This window comes from Euleptes europaea, chromosome 4 (genome assembly GCF_029931775.1).
Source record: "Euleptes europaea isolate rEulEur1 chromosome 4, rEulEur1.hap1, whole genome shotgun sequence".
NCBI lineage: Eukaryota > Metazoa > Chordata > Lepidosauria > Squamata > Sphaerodactylidae > Euleptes > Euleptes europaea.
In genome coordinates this window covers 103067061-103088637 of record NC_079315.1, presented here as the reverse complement: position 1 = coordinate 103088637, position 21577 = coordinate 103067061, and the positions used below count along the sequence as shown (strand labels likewise).

Genomic DNA, 21577 nt, shown 5'->3' with positions numbered 1-21577 from the left:
TTGGAGGAGAGTGTTGTGGATACTGTGGACGGCCAAAAAAACAAATCAGTGGGTTATAGATCAAATCAGGCCTGAACTGACCCTAGAAGCTGAAATGACTAAACTGAAGCTATCGTATTTTGGTCCCATTATGAGAATTCAAGAGTCACTGGAAAAGAAAGTCATGCTAGGAAAAGTTAAGGGCAGCAGGAAAAGAAGACCCAACAAGAGATGGATTGACTCGATAAAGGAAGCCACAGCCCTCCATTTGCAAGACCTGAGCAAGGCTGTCAAAGACAGGACATTTTGGAGGAGGACATTGATTCATAGGCCATTTACGCATGGGAGGTGTTGCCTTGGATTTGCCTCTCTCTAGATGCACATTTTCCCCATCTGAGTTCTCAAAACTCCGCATGGGGGCTTATTGTTGAGTTTTGGGAATTTGGATGGAGAAAGTGTGCATCTAGAGAGTGGCAAATCCCAGCCAAAACCTCCCATGCGTAAAAGTCGGAAGCGACTTGACGGCACTTAACACACACACACACGGTGTTGATATAGTAGGCGCTAGGAGGCCACATGCAGGAGACTCATGGCACCTTAAAGACTAACTACATTGTATTTCAACGAAAATTGCCACTGTGGGAAGGTCAGATTTGGGTGCCTGCGAGGCAAGGCTCAACTGAATGCCTAATGCTTGTGAAGTCATAATAAAAATAGGAAGGTGTTTTATTTTAAAGAGTGCTTCAGGGCATGTCTACTCAAATGGTAATGGCAACAATCCCCGCGGACATTACTGCCGCCAGCTTTCCAGCCTGTCAATTGCAAAGGGTGCCAGAGCCTGGAGATCTCCCAGAGTTATAACTGATCTGCAGACTTACAGGGATCAGTACCCCTGGAGACAATGGCTGCTTTGCAGGGTGGACTCTATGTCATTATACCCCACTGAGGTCCCCCCCCCTGCAAACCCTGCCCTTCCCTAGCCCAGAGTTGGCAACCTGTATATGCAAGTCATGTTTAATATGACTAGAGTTGCCAGCCTCCGGTGGGGCCTGGAGATCTCCCACTTTTACAACTGATCCCCAGAGTACAGCGATTGGTACCCCTGGAGAAAAAAGATGCTTTACACAGTAGACTATGATATTATACCCCACTGAGGTCCCTCCCCAACCTCACCCCTCCAGACACTACACCCAAATCTCCAGGAATTTTTCAACCCAGAGTTAGCAACCCTGCAAATTTCATCTTCCTTTTGGGTAAATACAATAACAGTGGGACTTTAAATGTGCAAAATGTCTTTGTCTAAGCTGGGCTGCGGACATGTGCAGTGCTGGCCCATGCTGAACTACTGTGCTAACACTGCGCAAGTCCACAGCCCAGCTTAGACATTTTGCACAGCACATTCAAAGTCCCACTTGGCCCATGCTGAACTAGTGTGCTAAGTCTGTGGCTTTGTGGTATGTTAAATGTGAACACGCGTGACCCTGGGTGCAAGCAAAGTTGGACAAGTAAATTCTTTTGTCTTTTATGTTAGGTCTGGGACTGAGTACCCAGCTTACTGAGGGTAAAATGTAGAAGGCAATGGCAAACCACCCGTCAACATAGTCTGCCTAGTAAACTTCGTGATGTGACATCACCCCATGAGTCAGTAATGACCAGGTGCTTGTACAGGAAAGTACTTTCACTTTTTTACCTGGGGCTGAGGGAGATGCCTTATATTGAATCATACTAGAATATATCTTAATTGTCGGCATGGCCAAATCTGTGACTCCTGAAATCAGGGTGGCAAAATCTCTTTGATGCTGTGAAGACACTAACAAAAAAGGGGGGGCAAGAACAGGACACAAAGCATTTCACTGGGCAAAATCAGGTACAGCATGCCTACAATTAATATTTATAACCCAAAGGCTACTTTTTCTGTGTCTTATTTGCTTGTTTTGGCTTCATTTTAGAGACAAATCCAAAGCCCTTATTACTGAGAAGCAGCATAAAACCATCAACACCTTCATTAGTATCGTTTTAATCTCTTAACTCAAAGTTGCTGAGTGTACAGATTCCCGAATGTGTTGTTAAAGTCAGAAAAGTTCAGTTTACTCTTGCAGTGACCATTAACTCCAGGGGGCGAAAGCCTTCCTTCCAGAGGTTACCTAACAGGTCAGATAATCTGTTTTTGCACCTCAGAGAACATTACAGTTAACCAAGGCGCTATAAACATTCAGTGCAGCAGTTTGAAAATCTAATTTAAAGCCTAACTTTTATACACTGAAGTAGTGCAGACATTTTGAAGGGAGAAGCCAATCCAATATTTATCAAAGTCAAGGGCACCAAATCTGTGTGATTCTGTGTTGCCACTGAGATTTTTATCTCTTTGAGTGCTGACATTTACCTATTTCAGCCATAACACAAAGTTTTAGGGTTCACCCTGAACTTTAATTCCATTTGTACTGGCGGACAGTGCTATTTTATAATGCCAGCCACTGAAGTACGTGGAAGAGTGAAGAAAAAAACACTTAACATATGAATATATATCCATACTTTTTTCACAATAGTAAATGATTGGGTATCTTAAAGGCCAAGTATTAACCACAATGATCTTAAAGTCCAAGTATTAACCACAATGTGTTATGTTGGCGCACAGAATGCTACTTCTCCGAACTTTGATATGAAATTTTAAAAACAAAGTATTTATGTGTGTATGTGTAAAGTGCCAAATCACAGCTGATTTATGGCAACCCCGTAGGGTTTTCAAGGCAAGAGACGTTCAGAGGTGGTTTGCCATTGCCTGCCTCTGTGTGGGCTGAGTGTTCTGAGAGAACTGAGACTGGCCCTAGGTCACCCAGCAGGCATCATGTGGAGGAGTGGGGAATCACACTACTACACCACGCTGCCTCAAAGTGTTTAAACTCTGCCTTATGTTTGCAATCTCAAGGTGACTGAACATCGTATGCGTCCAGCAAGACCAATACACAAAGCTAAAAATAATAGCAAGTTAAACGCTATTGCACAGTTAAATGTATCCTTTTCAGAACAACTTACCTTGCAGTATTACATGCCTTTGCTGAGTGTGGCAAGGGAAGGTATCTGCCTCATCCACTCCAGGAGAGGACCTGCTGCAAACGATGCCTGTTGCTAACAGTCTCCCTGATCCAGGTCTGACACATTGGCTTGTTAGCTTTACTGAATTTTTAATTTACGTCATAAAGATGTTTTTCTTGATATCTTGTTTGGATCCCCACTCCTTACTTGGCCCAGGCTAGTCTGATCTTGTCAGATCTCGGAAGCTAAGCAGCGTCGGCCCTGGTTAGTACTTGGATGGGAGACCACCGAGGAAGTCCAGGGTTGCCATGCAGAGGCAGGCAATGGCAAACCAACTCTTTTGCCTTGAAAACCCTATGGGGGTGCTATCAGCTGTGCCTTTACAGCGCTTTCCACACCCCTTCCTCAGGCTTGCTCCTGCCCTCTCCTCAAAACCTTAAAAGTCGACGCCTCTGGGCTGCAGGCTAGCTGTTCCAAACCTTCTTTAAGAAAGAAGAGTTGGTTTTTATATGCCGACTTTTTCTACCACTTAAGGAAGAATCAAACCGGCTTACAATCTCCTTCCCCTCCTCACAACAGACACCCTGTGAGGTAGGTGGGGCTGAAAGAGCACTTAATAGAACTGTGACTGGCCCGTCACCTAGCTGGCTTTTTGTGTAGGAATGGGGAAACCAACACGGTTACCAGATCAGTGTCCGCCGCTCATGTGGAGTAGGGAATCAAGCCCGGTTCTCCAGATTAGTCCAAAGCACCAAACCACTGCTCTTAACCACACCACGCTGGCTCTCATGGGTGTTGGACTGACTGCCAGCCCTGAATCAAATTCCTTTACTGCTACACGATAGAAATGGTTTCCTGAAGGTGAAAAAAGGGGGAAGGGCGATAGTCTCTCATGGAACTTCCACCAATTCAAGAGATCAACTCACCCACTATTCTCATTGGCCTGGAGAAGGGAGGGGATATCTCCCTGCCTTGCAGAGCATGAGGGATTTGGAAAACAGGTTGCAACTCTCGTCGAGGTTGGGAAAGCCCAAACAAGATTCTTTTCAAATTTCTGCAAAGCTGGAGATCCTGGCTTTCCTCCCAACTTAGTTGATGGGTGGGGTAGTGCCAGTTCAAGGTATTCAAGCCTGAACAACCACATCAATAGCTGGGCCTCCAACGAAGCTGGTTATAGTTGCTACCAGGAAAATACTAGACTTATACTTCTGTACTACAAAACCTCTCAAAATTCGTTGGGTGTTTAATTACAAATGCTATTGATTTTCAACTGTAGCATTTCTATCTGAGCAAGTCATGAATTGATCTTTTTTCTAGCTGATGCTATGGCCAAATATAATTCACATCGGGGGTCCTGCCAAGCACTATTAGTAGAGAGCCTGCTGTTTCTCTCTTTAACAGCATATTGGATTTTCCAGTTCACGTAGCAGATCATTTTCTTTTTGGCAGCTTTGTACAGTATGGTGAGACTCCCATCTCTTTTCTCTTGAACAATCAGTTCTACACCGCAAAGAGAAGCCCGCTTTGCAACCAATGAAACAAACATCTACATCCATGAAGGAAACAATCAGAAATGTGGTTTCAGACTAGTTATCCTATTTAGAACTTCCTCTGATGTACTCTCTCAATTTCAGAGTTCCTGGTGTAACCATAGGCATTATTTATGTACCTCAGTTATAGAAATAAGTCAATGTACTGTATTGTGCTCCAACCCCAAACCCCAGCAGACACACGAATTCATCATTCCAAATCCAGTCAGCGGTTCCAAAACATTTTGAGTCATGGAGCACTTTTCAGGAGAAACTCGTCACGGAGCACTTATTTTCACCTAGCACCTATACACTAAACCAAATGACAGTAGTATTTTCTTTCCAGTCTCTTCACGGAGCACTAGAAGTTCCACGAAGCACCAAATGCTCCATGGAACACAGTTTGGGAACTACTAGGTTATCTAATACACGTACTTCAAAATCTTAAAATTCTCTTTAGGGGTGGCTTCTGCACCCTTGTCTTCAAGGAGCTCAAGACATATACATCAGAACCAGCAAATAAGGGTGCACAATCTGTTTTTAGATATTACTTCTGGAATTGGTTGATTTTTCTAGGTCTCGATTTATGGTTCTTATTATATTGTTGGATTTTATGATGTTAACTACCCTGAGCCCAGCTTCGTCTAGGGATGGAGGGCGGGGTAGAAATAAAATCAAATAAATAAATAAATCAGATAATAGCCATGTTTGACACAGTTTTGTAGGTATTCTAACACTTGGGAATTAGTTTTCTGAAAACAAGTCTTCATATTAAAACTAAACTAAACAAAACTGAGTCCCCACCCCCCCCAAAAAAGAGGACCCTTAGTAAATGTTTGCAGATTGAAAATGATTCATTTTTCCTGCACTTGAACTTGATATGGCTGTCATGAGCCAAAACCCTTTGTTAGGCAAATGCATTCACTTGCAGATGTACACACACACCCAACCACTACAAAGCAAGGGGAACACAGATGTATGGCATGACATTTCAGAGCACAGAAGATCCACTCAAAGACAAACCAATGAGTTCATTGTAGGTGTGGACCAAGTTGGACAGTACCGAATCGGCACATTATTTCCAATTCAGCGGCTTCTAAGCACAGAAATGTAACTGCCCCTCCTTACAGGCTTATGGATACTACTCAAGATTCATCCTACTTTGTGAACTATTTATTTATTTCATTTATATCCCACCTTTCTCCCCAATGGGTACCCAAAGAGGCTTATAACATTCTTTCCTCCATTGTGTCCCCAAAACAACCCTGTGAGTAGGTTAGGCTGACAAGAGTATGACTGGCCCAAGGTCACCCAGCAAGCTTCCATGACAGAATGGGGATTTGAACCTGGGTCTCCCAGATCCTAGTCTGAAACTCTGACCACAACAAAGTTGGGGAACTTTTTGAGTATGCAATCACAAAAGCTTATGGCTGCAGCAGACATACATAGATACCCCCTCTAGAATTTGCATTAATAAAGCCAAGCTAAATTCGCTTTATCAGGCAAATCTTCAGTTACTCCAGCATGCTTCTGGAACAGCTGCATTGATTGCAATGATACTGCATGCAGAATGCCTCAATTGATGAGCAGACTCTTAAGTGACTATATTGTGTATATGAATACAAGGCACGTATGAACACTCCACCGAAAAATTAAAGGCCATCTACGATTTGCTCCTTTACCAAGCTGCATCATAACTTCTGCAGCTTCGTTTTGATTTCATTTAACTGAGGCTTATTCCATATTCAACCATACCAGCTTACCCAAATGAATCTTTAACTAGTAAGTTTTGTATATTTGTTCCCGTAAAATTTCAGTGTGTGGTCTTTCACCAGGAAAAATTGAATAGTCAAATTTAGAGACACATTTCTGAATGATATGGGAGAGCAGAGACTGAGGAATATATAACGATGACTACTTTTTCCTCCATAGATGACACCATTTATTTTAAACAGGCGTTTGAGTCCTTAAGATGAGCTGGATGCTGCAACAGCAGCTCTCTTAGGCTTTGGTGCCGTCCCTTCACGGAATCCATTCCTGCATATAAAATACATAAGAGTCACATTTTTAAAAAATTTTTGCACATTTTTGTAATATTTTAATACAATGTTATTCTTTTGGTCAGCTTATCTCAGTTACAAGATGAAATCAGTTATGAATTCATATGTTCAGACATTTTTTTGAAGAAACATCACTGACAAGCTGCTTAACTCCACTTTAACTTTAGCCAGGCCATGTTCATTATGATTTTGTCCAACATAAGACACTATAGTACATTAGTCACGTTCACAACTATATTAGTTAAAACCTTACAGTAAGAGTAAGTAGACTGTTGTTCCCTATTACCAGCGACGAGCATTTCAGCGATTAGATACCACCATCACCAAAAGATACAAACAACCCCCCCACAGACACTTCACCCTGAAGGCCCCACTTCCAAGTTAAACAGAAGTAGAATAAAAGATCCACAGGGTGGCAATGGTAGAGCCACACCAAAAGGCACGGCAGTGTCTTTTTAACATGATCATCATTTGCAAGCAGAACGTTTCTAAATAATGTAACATGGCGAAATAGTGCTGTGGCTACAATTAAAATCAGTTTGAAGGAAACTAAGCATACTGTTTCCTAATTCACAGGGGCTGTGACCAAAACCCACTAAGAACTCACACACATGCAGCAGTCACAAATAAGCTAGAGGAAAACACAACATCGCTTTGTTGATCTAGTCTGATAGGTACAAAAAAGACCAGGAGTCCAGTAGCACCTTAAAGACTAACAAAATTTCTGGCAGGGTGTGAGCTTTCTGAACAAGTGAGCAGTGGCTCACGAAAGCTCATACCCTACCAGAAATTTTGTTAGTCTTTAAGGTGCTACTGAACTCTAGCTCTTTTCTACTGCAACAGACTAACACGGCTACCCATCGTGATCTAGGTACAAAAACAAAGCTATACAATTATGTGTTGGCTGTAAAATTGGAGACCATTAATACAATGGCCCGCGCTGCATCACTTTCAAATTTTCATTAAACTTCAACAGATGCTGCTGGGCAAGATTAAGTTCTCATAGATATTTGGATGGATCCAATGAACTGTGAAAGGAATGACCTCAAAGGATTCCCTTCTTATTCTCAGCCCCACAGAAAGCTGATGCTGAGGGCCAGAGACCATCAAAAACATAGCAGTGAGAGAAAAAAGCAATAGGAATCTCGTGCGAGTTCTTCTGCAACAAGGCAAAAGTTGACCCGGAGTAGGAAGGTGGTGCCATTTCAGCCAGTCCCCCCTTCTAGCTGCAGCCCCTTGCACCAGGCTGTTTCCCAGGGGGCAGCAAGAAAGAGATCCACTCAGGGAACTCTTCTGGTTCAGTCTGTTAGATCCCACCCTGTATTTGGCCATCAATGTAAAAAACAGTAGGTGTTGAAATACACTTTAAGGCCTACGTCACACTCCAAAAGACATGCACATTACAGTGGTATGCTGTAACTCTACTATTGTACCTGAATCTCCTGTAGACCTTTTTCAGATGCCTCATACGTCCAGTCCCAGTAGTATTGCGCCTTTTGGCCTTAGCACTCCAGTTGTCTAGAAGATAAAAGGTAAATTCTACAGTTCATTACACTGAAGACAAAAGTAAACAAGCATCTATAATTCAAAATGCTAAGGAGAGAAGTAATACACCTCTCCACAAAATGCTTCCACATTATTTATTAAGCTCTCTTCCATATATAGAGCTTTCCTAATTTACAGAAAGATATTTACTAATAGATTCTACTCATGCATTTGAAAACTTTGGCACTTACACTTTCTCTTCCGTTTAGCAGGATATCCACATTTCCCACACGTAGATTTCTGAAGATGGTAGGCCTTAGACCCACATCGACGGCACAAAGTGTGAGTCTTATTGCGGCGCTTGCCAAAGGAGGATGTTCCCTTCGTCTGAAATAATTGAGAAATAAATTTATATAAATGCTGTAATTACTGTTGTATTACTATGAGCGGAAAGATCAATATGGTTTTAATGCAACATATCTGATAATAGAAGCTCTACAAAGCACAAGTATTTTTTAAAAAATATGTCTTATACAGTCCTGACCTTAGCTGAGAACTCACTAAAGGCAAGTCCTTATTCTCACAGCCTTATAATTTGCAAACGGGATGCAACTCTGGCCAAATTTATGGGCCTGCTGAAATGGGGCTGTTTCCAGCATTTCTACAAATGGAGCAAATATACAGATCTTTGTCACCTTCCCCATCTCTCACTAAATTAATTTTTCATCTCCCAAAATCTGTCCCTGCAGATCAAAAGACCTAGGATGCAGGGAGAGAAAGCCACAAGGATAGAGAACCAGTGGAAATAATCCCTCCCTGCTCTTATGCAGAGGAACAGGCACTTTCTGATGTTTTGCCCTCTTGCTACAGATCTCTGCTCCACAACCTACACTGTTCCTATAGACCCCCTAGCCTTCAGGAGCACCATGGAGGAAAGTGACAAAAATCCCTTTAACAAACTGCCTCAATTTGCTGAAGGTCTGGATCAACTTTACAAAGCACGAACATGAAGCTATCTGCACACCTTTCGAGTTTTCAAAAGCATGCTACTTTTACACAGCATAGACCATTAAATGACTGAGACCATAACTTATTCTTCCTTCTGCAGATTATTCTCAAAAAAACTTAAGAGTTTACTTTTGAAATCGTATGTACATTAGGTTACCTTCACAAGTTAGAGTTACAATCATGTGCACGATTGTTTCAGAAAGTCACATTAGATCAGTTAAGCTTTTGATAAAAAATGGGTAGGATCAGGCTTAGTCACGCCCACACACTTCATTAAGAAATTATTACATATTTTAAATCACAACACAGCACTTCTTAATTCATAAAGAAACAATTTGGAAACAACTACTGGCACCTCCTTCCTAGAGTGCTTTCCCACAATCTTATTTATAAACACTGCCTCCCGGTTTGTTCATCATAATTTTCTCATCAAAAGTATTTTGCTTCAGCATATGCAGAACACAGAAGGTCCCCAGCAAATCTATTACCTAGATTAGTCTGCTGCGGCCAAAGCAAAAATTTGCATCTCTTTAAAAACTAACAAATTTGTCAGGTTCTACTTACAAAAAATTATGCCAACTCTTTCACTTGCCGTAAGATTATTCTATCAACTGTGGTATAGGAAGTTCGCAGCTATGCGCTTTAGGCTTAGAAGTGATACTTTTAACACACCCGCACGAGAGACTGCAAGATAACCGGAGATGCACTGACTACAGCTCCCACGTCACACCCCAGCGCTTTAAGGCATGTTCAGAAATAAAGGGAAGAAGTGACATAAAAGTGGGGGGCTGTGGTAAGCCTCTGAACCACTGGCCCTTTAAGACAAAGAAAATATCCACGAGCAGTTAAACTGTGGAACTCCCTACCCCAGGATGTGGTGAGGGCTGCCAACTTGGAAGGGTTTAAGAGGGGAATAGACAGGTTTATGGAAGATAGGGCTATCCATGGCTACTAGTCAAAATCAATACTAGTCGTGAGGCATACCCAATAGCTCTATTCACATACTGTTAACATTTACATACTAATGCTTGTCTGAATTCACTCTCCTCTACTTAAAGACAGATGGACTCACATTCTAGTTGTATCTGAAGAACTGAACTGTGGCTCACAAAAGCTCATACCCTACCAGAAAATATTTTTGTTAGTCTTTACGGTGCTACTGGACTCTTGCCCTTTCCTACTCCAATAGCTCTAGTACCAGTTGAGCCTGCCTATTATATGAGATGCTTTGGAACACAAGGCAGGATAATGCTGCTGCAGTCGTCTTGCTTGTGGGCTTCCTACAGGCACCTGGTTGGCCACTGTGTGAACAGACTGCTGGACATGATGGGCCTTGGTCTGATCCAGCAGGGCTTTTCTTATGTTCTTATCCAACGCCATTCAGTGCCGGTTCACAGCCAACCCCTCTCCCCAGCCAACGAGGCTGGCCGGCCAAGAGAACTCTTAGGCCATTTATGCATGGGAGGTTTTGCCTTGGGTTCGCAGCTCTCCAGATGAACATTTTCCCCATCCGAATTAATACAATCAGACAGACTCTATGCACGGGAGGTCTTGCCTTAGATTTGCCTCTCTCTAGATGCACATTTCCCCCAAACGAATTCTCAAAACTCAACAATAAGCCCCCGGGCAGAGTTGTGGGAATTGGGATGGGGGAAAATGTGCTTCTAGAGAGCAGCAGACCCAAGGCAAAACCTCCCGTGCATAATTGGCCTTAGAAAGGCCTCGTTTTGGAACCCTGGCAAGCCGGCCACGGCACTACCGAAAGGCTTCGCGGGCCTGCACTCGGATAAGCGGGACTCGGGCGGCCGCGCCGCCTCTGGGGCCGACGAAAAGGAGGCCAGAGGCGGCTTCCCGATCCCAACTGGCTCCCGGCAGCGTTTCCCTCCAGCCCGCCCGATCCAAAAAGATCGAACAGCCGCCGATGGCGGCGGATTCCACGCCGACCCCTTCCCCGCACTCACCATCTTCCTTCAGCCGCCAGGACCAAAGAGAGCTAGCCCCGCCCACACTTCCGCTATCCTAGCCACGTTTCCGGTGAAAGGGCGACGCCTAAAGAGGTCCGGCGGCGTTCAGCCGGGATGGGGAAAAAGTGTGACGCAAGCCTCGACGGTTGGAAGGCTTTGTGTTTCTATGGTAACGAGGAGCCGCGTTCGAATAGTCGCTGGGCGGGGAGACGGGAGGGTGCGAGGGTCATTTCCCGTGGAAATCTCGAAGGGGAATGGATGCCTTTCCCCCCCCAGCGCCGTCGCTCGTCCTCAGTGCGGTTTTCTCCGCGTGTTGCAATTGCAACGGAGGATTAGGCAGTGCCATTTTTGGCCCACGTTGAAAATGCTTTTAAAAATGACTGCTGTTGTTGTTAATAATAAACAATAGTCGTGACACGACGTGCCTGCAACTGTTGAAGTGCCCTGGTTGTCTGATAGAGCCCAATGAAGACAACTAGGAGGAGGTTAAAAAGAGCAACAGTTCTGTATTTAGCTAAACACAGACCCTGGGGGTGAAATAACCCCTCAAATAAGATGTGCAGAGTTACTCACCCGAGAAACAAAGGAAGCTTAGTATCATTTATGCATTCGCATGGGGCAGGCCAGTGGCTGCTGACAAGCAGATTGATACACAAAAGCACCAATGCACATTAGGTGTCTACTCCATTCTAATTAGCATAGCCTATTCAGTGGTTCCCAACCTTTTTTTGACCAGGGACCACTAGGACTTTTTTGTTCGGTGCAGGGACCCCAAACTTCAAAATAAAAATTCTGAGAATTTGAAAATAAACTTTAATCATAACTGTTAGTTAAACATTATACTTAGAATAATGTTTGAATATATATTTTTATAATAGATAATTTTTAATTGAAAATATTAATTTATTATGGGTTTATAACTTTGTTTCGTGGACCTTAATTTAGTTCTCGTGGACCCCTGGGGGTCCACGGACCCCTGGTTGGGAACCAGTGCTATAGATATTGCCCGAAGGCTGTCTCTAAGCAAGTTCTAGGTCTTGTGATCTTAGTAACTAGAAAACACATTCCTGAGGATGAAGGTAATTCAGAGCTCTCTACTGGTGAGAGGTCGTACCAGGCACAGAGAGCATGATTTGTTGGTTCATGGCTCCCGGATGCCAACTTCCCAAAGCTTCCATGTGTGTGCGTATGAATACATAGTGTTCTAAGCCAGCCCTTATATCTGGGCATTACACTATCAGCTCTGCAATAGCAAATGCTAAAGAGGCCAATCTGATTAATGCAAGCATAAAAGCTTGAATTTAACAGGAGTCGTGGTAGTTTAAAGACTGGTATTTTTATTCCAACAGTGGCTTTGAAGCGGGTCGTGCTGTTCAGATGATAAGCTCTTAGAATGTTTCACTTACTGAGAGGTGAAGGTATCTTGTTCAGCCAATCATCGAGTAAGCAGGACTCAACAACTTTACTTACTTTTAAAAAGCAAGTCTTTTTATTGAAATACTTCTAGTAAAATATGTATAAATGCGGATTATCAAGTCTTTAAAACTCCTATAAAAACTCTTGTAAAAATACAATGTATGTATTACAATGTATGCAATAAAAGCAATGTATGCAGTAAAAGCAAGCGAGTCTTACATACTATTCAGTTTCAAAATCCAATTTATAAAATATCGCAGTCAAATTATTCTGATTCAGTTCAAAGTATCTAATTCACAAAGTCTAGAGAAAAGTATTTAAGCCATACATACCAGTCAGCCTTTTCTGAGAGCCTTTGGGAAGGTTCTAAATCTCTGGGCTAACTGTAGCTGTATTTATACTGTTTCTAGACTCATTAAGAGTAAAGAGAGATTCTTTTTTCCCCACTGTTAGACAACTTTTTCATCCAACAGGAGGAATACTTTTTACATTTTACATTCCCTCTATCAAATTCCTTGTGGGTCCCTACCATGCAAGTGGGTATAGCCCTCTGGCAGGCATCACACAACTGTACCATAGTTCTCCTAGGTAGAAGCTGCCAGGAGGGGAAGCTGAAGACAGAGGGGCAGATAAGAACATAAGAAACGCCATGCTGGATCAGACCAAGGTCCATCAAGTCCAGCAGTCTGTTTACACAGTGGCCAACCAGGTGCCTCTAGGAAGCCACAAACAAGACGACTGCAGCAACATTATCCTGCCTGTGTTCCACAGCACCCAATATAATAGGCATGCTCCTCTGATACTGTAGAGAACAGGTATGCATCATAAGTACTTTCCTTTTGACTAGTAGCCATGGATAGCCCTCTCCTCCATGAACATGTCCACTCCCTTCTTGAAGTCTTCCAAGTTGGCAGCCATCGCCACATCCTGGGGAAAAATTAAGCAAACATTGCTTAAACTTGTTAGATGACTACACCTTGGTATATCCAAAACAAATTATTTTTGTTGGATAATCTTCACTGAACAAAAGAGGTCCAGTGGAATAGAGTTTACAGTTTTGAGGAAATTAAAAGCAAACAGGAACAGGAAAACCCAGTGAATTAGCTCAGATGGGAATCAACAGCCACTTAAGAAAGCAACAATTTTAATGCTTTGCTAATGGCATCAAATTGCACTTTTCTGAATAACAGTTGTTGAGAATTATTGCTTACACCCTTTAAATGCTAATTTTGTATTCAGAATCAGTATGCTCTGTCACTTAAAAGAAAAAGAAAAAAGTGAGAGTCTGGTATTGCATGAGCTTGTGGCTAGCTAGTTTTGATTTATGCAAATGAATAACTGAACATATCTGGGTTTGTTTGTTTTTTAAGACTTTAAAAGTAGGACAGACGGAAATGAAAGCGCACTTCAGATTGTTCCAACTCGATTCACTGTGATATACAGCAGTCTACACTGATACCTGCAAGAATAGATTTTTCTATATTGGAATATATACATGTCCTTATAGATCTCTTTCCAACTCACTGCAATGTCATGGAATTCCATTCCCAGCATTCATCAACTATAAGAGGAAAGCTAATTTGAAAACTCACTTTGTATATTGTAAAATAGCAATGTGATTGACAGCTAAAGTTCAAGAGTACTTGTAAGAATGAAGGGTTCCTCCTCCCCATAGCATTTGTCAAGGTCCACACATTTCTGTAGTTTGTTAAACTGAGCAGCCATGTGTGGTGGTCAATTAAAAGGTAAAGGTCCCCTATGCAAGCACCGGGTCATTCCTGACCCATGGGGTGACATCACATCCCGACGTTTACTAGGCAGACTTTGTTTACGGGGTGGCTTTCTAGTGCCTTCCCCAGTCATCTTCCCTTTACCTCCAGCAAGCTGGGTCCTCATTTTCCCGACCTCGGAAGGATGGAAGGCTGAGTCAACCTTGAGCTGGCTACCTGAAACCAACTTCCGTCGAGATCGAACTCAGGTCGTGAGCAGAGCTTTTGACTGCAGTACTGCAGCTTAACACTCTGCGCCACGGGGCTCCTGGGTGCTCAATTAGGAGCTGATAAACTTCCCATTTTTGCTGCCTATCTGGAAATGCAAAAACAGGATTTTGTCAAGATGCTAAAGGCAAGAATATATAGCTGGTGGGCTGACTTTGGAGGTAGGGCTTCCAGCCTCCAGGTGGGGCCTGGAGATCTCCCAGGGCTACAACTGATGTCTAGACTACAGAGATCAGTTCCCCTGGAGAAAAATGGCTGCTTTGAAGAGTGGATAGGATTGCCAACTGCCATGTATAGCAGGAGATCTGCTAATTCAACTGATTTCCAGCCGATAGAGATCAGATCACCTGGAGAAAAATGTGCAGGTTTAATGTAGTATATACATACAACCACAGATTACCACTAGAGGTCAGTATCTTTTCAGAGTTCTGCTTGTGCAATATTTCTTTTAAAAATTACACAGGCTTCTAATTACTGTGCTTTGAAGGTCAGCAGGGAACATTAATATTACAACAGGGTTACATTAACGATGAAGTAGGTTCCCTCCCTTGGGTATTTGTTTAGAAATATTAACAAAAGCAATTGCCACAAGAAAATAAACATTCTGAAGTATTTATAGCGTGCATCATAAAAATAAGTGTTGAATATTAAGAGTACTATGGAAATAATTTTTCTGCATTAATTCAGCTTTCTGTTCTTATTTTCTTAACCATTAAATTGAAGTTTCCAAGCTCCAATAAGTAACTGGCTTGATTTCCCCCTGAGAAATATACATTCTGTGCACTGACATATTTTACATTATACTGAGAAAAATAAATGAAAAATACTGGCAGAAAAAAAGTCTGCTTGGATACCATCTGAAATTTATAAGGAGCTTGTCACATTGCACAAGTGAATTGTAATTAGTTCTGTTTGCAGTTTTGAAGCTTTTGCCATGTTCTCTTTTCTTAAATGAATAGCGTTCATTTTCAGTTGTCTTATGGTTGCCAGGCACGGGGGTGGAGACATGGGGGCCGCTGTCAGTGATGGTGTGACATCACTTCCAGGGAAAACCCAGAAGTGACATCATGCCTCTTTAGAAATCACTGGAAACTCTATGGTAAAACCATAGCATTTATGGTAAAACCATAGCAATTACTAGAGCGGATTGACACAACTTCTCGGTTTTCCCTGCAGGAGCAGTGGTGGGAAATTGGGAACCGTATAAGACCTACAATATAAGTTTTGGAAAGGTTTAAATACCTAGCTGAAGACACATTGCGGAACACACAACACACAAAGAAAATCAAGAAAAATCATGTCACACTCTTTAATAGGGTTGCCAACACCTTGGAGAAGAAATGTCCTGTAACAGAAGCTTAATGTGTAGAAATAGCGAGGTGAAACTTTTCATGGCATGGAGGTAAATAACACCACCTGGTAAATAACAGTATCTTAAGCTTTTATTAAGGGGCCAGAACGGTTTTTTGCAGGTTGTTGGCAACTCTACTCCTTAATCTTAAACCACCTCTATGATTTTTTTTTTCTGGCATAAATTAACCTATAGATGAAGTTTTTGCCGGATCACACAAATGACAATTGGGTGCAGTACAATCCCCAAACTATTAGGTTGATTTAGAACGGAGTTGGCTTTCTATTTAAGGTCCTTCTTAAGTTGGTGGTGGAAAAGTGCAATCAAGCTGCAGCCGACTTATAGTGACCCTGTAGGGTTTTCAAAGCAAGAGAATTTCAGAGGTGGTTTGCCATTGCCTGGCTCTGCAGAGCAACCCTGAACTTCCTTGATCATCTTCAATCCAAGTATTAACCATGGCCGATCCTGCTTAGCTTCTGAGAGCTGACAAGTTCGGGCTAGCCTGGCCCATCCACCTCTTAGGGTACAATTATTGTTTTGTGTTATTGGTAATTTTGTATAATTTATCACATTTTATAGAAGATTAACGACCACTTTTTTAGTTTGAGATCTACCTCAGTAGTTCACCAAGGGAAGTATTTTTTTAATCTTTAAACATATGTACTGAAGGTCCATCAATTTAGAACAGATTTCCAAGAATAATGCCTGCATGTTTGAAAATTATATGTACCCAGAGAGCCCTCCTTTTCCCAAGCTTTCTAGCTATGGACATCACTTTGTGATTTGCACTTTTTTTGAATGATACAAAACAAAGTGTTTAGTATTACAGTGCAATCCTAAGAAGCCCTTTCCTGGGAGTCAGACCCACTCGAACAGGAGTCTGAGTAGACTTTGCTTAGGAGTACAATACTAGCCTGGTGCATGGAGATGCAAATCCACTCTGTGGCCTTTTATGCTTGGTAATTAGCAGCGTGTTCCAGGCTGAAGTGCCCAGCATATTTTTTTCATTCAGGAAGTGACTGCGATGCCTGCGCATGCCTGCTTTGCATTTCTTAAGAGCCCCTTTAACACGACCTTTTGTATTTGCTCCGCCCCCGCATCGAATCATCCACTGAAGGAAGCATGCAGAATCCCAGCCGAGGCTTAGCTATGCAAACGACATTTGCTAACGGCTAAGTAAACGAAGGAATCAAGGAGCAGGCGAGTGTGTGGGGTGGAATTTGTTTGACTTTCTCCTCTTGCATCGGGACGGTGAATAGTCATTTTAAAGGTCGGATTTAAAAAATCAGCATTGAGCGAGGAGCAGAATCGACCCTGCATAAATGGCCTGTGTTTTTCCTGGATACAACAGAAAGCTGATTATTCCGTGCTCATATGAAAGTCTTCTCTATGAAGCCTCTTGGGAAGGAACCATTTGTGAAGCAGATAGTAGCCAAACAGAGCCAGCCAACACATTTCCTAGCAGTACCTCCCCAGACACTTTCTATTAGTCCCTAAAATGTGATAAATGCCTTAAGAGCTTTGGAACTAATTTCAGCTAATTAGAAAAAGGCAGATGACATTTGCTAACAGATACCAGTCCAGAAGCTCTCACCGAAAGCCCGTTTCACTAGCTCAGAATGTAACAACAGGGCGTTCTTTTTTCTAGCCAAGTATAATTTGATCCTTGCCATCTGCAGAAGTAATAGGGGGAAAGAGTTTGAGTCTGGTATCATGAGAGAAAGGGAACAAATTATCGTACATGAACGATGGGGTGTCTACAAAGGGTTGGGTTAGGTTCTCCATCAGCAAGAGGCTTCAGATCAAAATCAGAAAACCTTTTAGCATGCATGACTCAAAATCAGTTTTAATAGGCTCGACGTTGCTGTATTCCAAGGGTGTATGAAATCTAAGAGGAACCTTAAAATGTATCCTACAAAAAGAGGCAAAAGCCAATAAGAAAAAATAATGGACTCCTCATGACTGTACACAACTTGAAGAAGCAGAGTTAATGGTCTCTATTGCAAATACCTGCTTATCTCACTGTTCCATACCAGATGGAAACAGCCCCCAAACAAGCAAGTATAAATATCCAGTTCCTCCCTAGGTATTAGCTCATAATATTGGACAATTGTAAAACACATTTTAAATTGGTTAATCTAATGAACAAAGAAATGCACATGTGAGAAGATTTCTTGTCAATCAGGAGCCTTTGGCCTTTTATGCACAGGTTGTTTCCGTGGAGATCACCTCCCCCCAACTACTTCGGGGCTTCGTTTTCATTATGCACGTCTTTTCCGACCATTAGAAGTCACTTCTCTCTCTCCCCGCGTTTTCCACACATCTTCTGGATGCAGTGTGAGTCAACGGCTTTCGAACTGCAGTCCTGAGACCTGGCCTTGTAGGCCAGGGGTCACCAACCTTTTTGAGCCTGTGGTCATCTTTGGAATTCGGACACAAAATTGCCGCTGCAGGAGTAGACCCAGCATGGTTAGTGGTCAAGAGCAGCAGATTCTATTCTGGAGAACCAGGTTTGATTCCCCACTCCTCCACATGAGCGGCAGACTCTAATCTGGGGAACTGGGTTGGTTTCCCCACTCCTCCACATGAAGCCAACTGGGTGACCTTTGGCTAGTCACAGTTCTCTCCAAACTCTCTCAGCCCCACCTACATCACAAGGTGTCTGTTGTGGGAAGGAGAAGGGAAGGTGACTGTAAGCCGCTTTGTGACTCCTTACAGTAGAGAAAAGTGGGGTATAAAAACATCTCTTCTTTAACGGCTGCCACAGCTTACATTCAGTCATATAGTGAAGATCCTCCTTCTGTGGTGGCCGCTTTGGCAATTGGACTAAATGGCATTGAAGTCCCTCTCCAAACTCTGCCCTCCTCAGGCTCTGCCCCCAAAACCTCCTGCCGGTGGCGAAGAAGAACCCAGCAACTTGTAATGATACTAACAAAAATTGTAATGATACTTGCTGGTCAAATGATTGTAAATAAACTGAACTGAACTGGACCCAACAACTCTGGATACTGAGGTTGCTAAGATTTGAAAACTGCTGCTCTACCAAATACTGGTTTTACTTCCGGTAATCTTAAAAGGAAATCTTGTCAATTTCCCCTTCTTATTTTGGTCTTACCAGCTGTCTTTGTGTGATGTCAGCTGATGCTATATTCTCCTTTTGCTGGATGTATAATCTCTAAAGGAGATATCTAATAGGATGTGTTGTCAGGGTCAGGATGAAGGTCATAGATCTCTTTGCAATTTTTAAAAGGGAAGACCTGTTCATTGATCTCCCAATTTCTTGACTATTTTGATCCTCAGATACCGGTATATGGTTCTCGTAATGTATTAAATCTGTTTCTTATGTGAAAACTGCAGGTTTGGCTTGAGTTAATTTTTGTTGGCATTTCTTGTGCGTTTTTAGTGACCAGTGCATTTTGTACTTACATTTCATACTATGAAGTCTGCAGCCTTAAATTACATAACTACTTTCACTTGTGCTTTAAATCTCAGTGCTGTCCTACCTTCTACCACATCCGTTGCCTGTTGTCAGGATAACAGCTGCTGCGCATTAAAATCAGTCTGGCAATCTTTTTCAATGGGTTTTGGCATCTCAATCCCATTCTGTAAATACTTTAACACACGTTTTGATCTGCATCAGTTAGTTGTGTCAGGGACCTGTGACCAGTAAATCATGGTCCCTATTTTTGCAGTTTGGGGATGCCCACATAAATATTGTTAATTAGATTCATCATATTTCATGTTATGCTACAGGTTAGAGTTGTCATACTTCAAAAATGTAACTTGTTCACCAGAATTTCTAGATCTCAGTTCTCTGGCTGGGAAGAGATGAATCTTGCCTCTAGTGCACATCCATGCACATGAACACTAAAGCCATGCAACCTGCAGCCTAGGACTAGTAGCACTGCCTTAGCAAAAGCTGGGTGAATTTGAGGGTGGTACCTGGGGAGGGTGGAGTCTGGGGGGGATGTGATGACACTTCCAAGTGACACTCTAGGAATTTCCCCTAATCTCTATGGTCGCTACAGTACAGACATGGAGATAGTTCTAGAGCGCTGCTATGGAGTCCGTTTCTGGTCATTTTTTTTCTTCCACTCTCCAATTTCTCGAGGGCAGGGGACTGTAGCCAAGAGCAGGGACTTACTTGCCACCGGTGGGCAAATGGCAAGCCCAATACAGCCTGCTGTTTCACCCAGTACAGCCTGCGGCTGCTGAGTTCTGCTTTAAACTATTGATAAGATACTGTAGGATAATTAGGTTTTGGTACTACAGCTTTAACCAAAAAAGCACATGCTGTCTTGGCTTCTGAATCAGTGGGTGGAAAGCTATTGCAAAGTACATTTACAGCAGCTTACAGCAGGTGGAGTAAAACCTTCAGCAAAGCATAAAAACAGTGGCCAAGTAGAGCTTCTTGTGATCCTAATGAAAATAGGAGCTTTACAAGTATGTCCCTTTATTCATCTGTGAATAGTTGGAGGGCATCCAGGGGTAAAAAAAAAATAACGACACTGCATTCCTGCGGAATTGTTCCAGTCCGAGCCTAGTGAGATAAATGGGTTTATATTGGTGTAACCATGCCCAGAACTGCACTGCATATAGCTGCAATTTTGCGACCTTTTAATGGTCTCCCCAAAAGTGCTACTGGAGTGAGCTGACAGCCCCCTGACTGGTGGTAACCCCGACCCCTGTCAGGACCAAAAGAAAACAATTTGCTCTCTCGTTCCTTTCCTAAGTATTTCCTCATAGCTGAATTCCGCTCCTTCGCAGTAGACGAAGCCAAACTTTGATTTCGACTCTCGTTTCTAGTCTTTTTAAGATGCTGAGAAGTTACAGGAACTGGCTGTTTGGGTCCCCAGGGGTGATAAGAGAGTATTAACATTCCTCTGTATTGCTTAAAGCCTCTTCAAGTAAGAAAAAGCAGAACCCCGAGGCAGAGTCGGTCGCCAGAAGTTTTGAGACAGACTGACTGACGACTGTTCTCCCTGTCCTCGTCTCCCAAAGGAGGAACGTTTCTTTCGCTGCTAGTAGCTGTATAGAGGAGTGTACATCTCTGAACATGAAGGTAAGGCGATCGCTGAGCCAGTTTCTACCACGATGAAACAAATGCTAATGAAAGATTAATGTGTTCAGGAGAGCTCTTGGGCAGAAATGCACAGCATGGTAGCAGAACTGCCAGGGGGAAAAAAAGGAGAAGGAAGTTTGATGATGTCAGGGAGCTATAACTGGAATGGGTATATGTTTAAAACCGACAGTATTGACAGTGGCAACTGCTTGCTGTACGCTTCAGTCTGAATCATACTCTGAAAATAAGAACAAATGTTATCTAAACATATGCACATTTTAATTAAAAATAATAAAGCGGAAAGAAATGAACTTTTCTTCTCTCTCTCTTAATCAGGCATTTGAAATTTTCATTCTGGCAGAAATTGTGGGCTCCTTTCATGCTTTTTCAAGGTGAGTAGGTCTTGTGCAAGGAACATGGAGACTGCATTACATACATTAAGTGCCCTCAAGTCACAGCTGACTGATGGCGTCCCCAGCAAGGGCCTTTCAAGGAAAGTGAGAAGCAGAGGTGGTGCGCCATCGCCTTCCTCTGCAGAGCCATCCTTGGTGGTCTCCCTTCCAAGTACCAACCCTGCTTAGCTTCTGAGATCTGATGAGATCAGGGTATACCATGCCGCCTTCCCTCCCAGAAGTTGCATTGCTCTGCATATTATATATTTTTATCCTCTTCAGGGGCAGGCCCAGGGTAGCT

The 21577-nt window shown here is 42.7% G+C and overlaps 2 protein-coding genes and 1 non-coding gene across 3 annotated transcripts in view; 1 reads left to right on the top strand and 2 right to left on the bottom strand.

Annotated features, from left to right (window-relative positions):
• Nucleotides 1–6459: 6459 nt before the first annotated feature.
• On the bottom strand, nucleotides 6460–11134 carry RPL37 (ribosomal protein L37). Its single transcript, XM_056847859.1, has 4 exons — nucleotides 11056–11134; nucleotides 8338–8473; nucleotides 8035–8119; nucleotides 6460–6578 (listed from the first exon to the last, which is right to left on the bottom strand). Exons 1-4 carry the CDS (start codon nucleotides 11056–11058, stop codon nucleotides 6509–6511), a joined length of 294 nt encoding a protein of 97 aa, XP_056703837.1. The 5' UTR covers nucleotides 11059–11134; the 3' UTR covers nucleotides 6460–6508.
• LOC130477231 (small nucleolar RNA SNORD72) lies at nucleotides 6665–6745 on the bottom strand. Its single transcript, XR_008933318.1, has one exon. It is a non-coding gene; the product is annotated as a small nucleolar RNA SNORD72 (small nucleolar RNA).
• A 9623-nt stretch (nucleotides 11135–20757) lies between the features above and the next one.
• The window catches only part of C7 (complement C7), a 35696-nt gene continuing 34876 nt past the window's right edge, over nucleotides 20758–21577 (top strand). Inside the window, 2 exon segments of the mRNA XM_056849058.1 lie at nucleotides 20758–20884; nucleotides 21221–21276. Coding sequence (XP_056705036.1) covers nucleotides 20879–20884; nucleotides 21221–21276 — 62 coding nt within the window. The 5' untranslated portion in view covers nucleotides 20758–20878.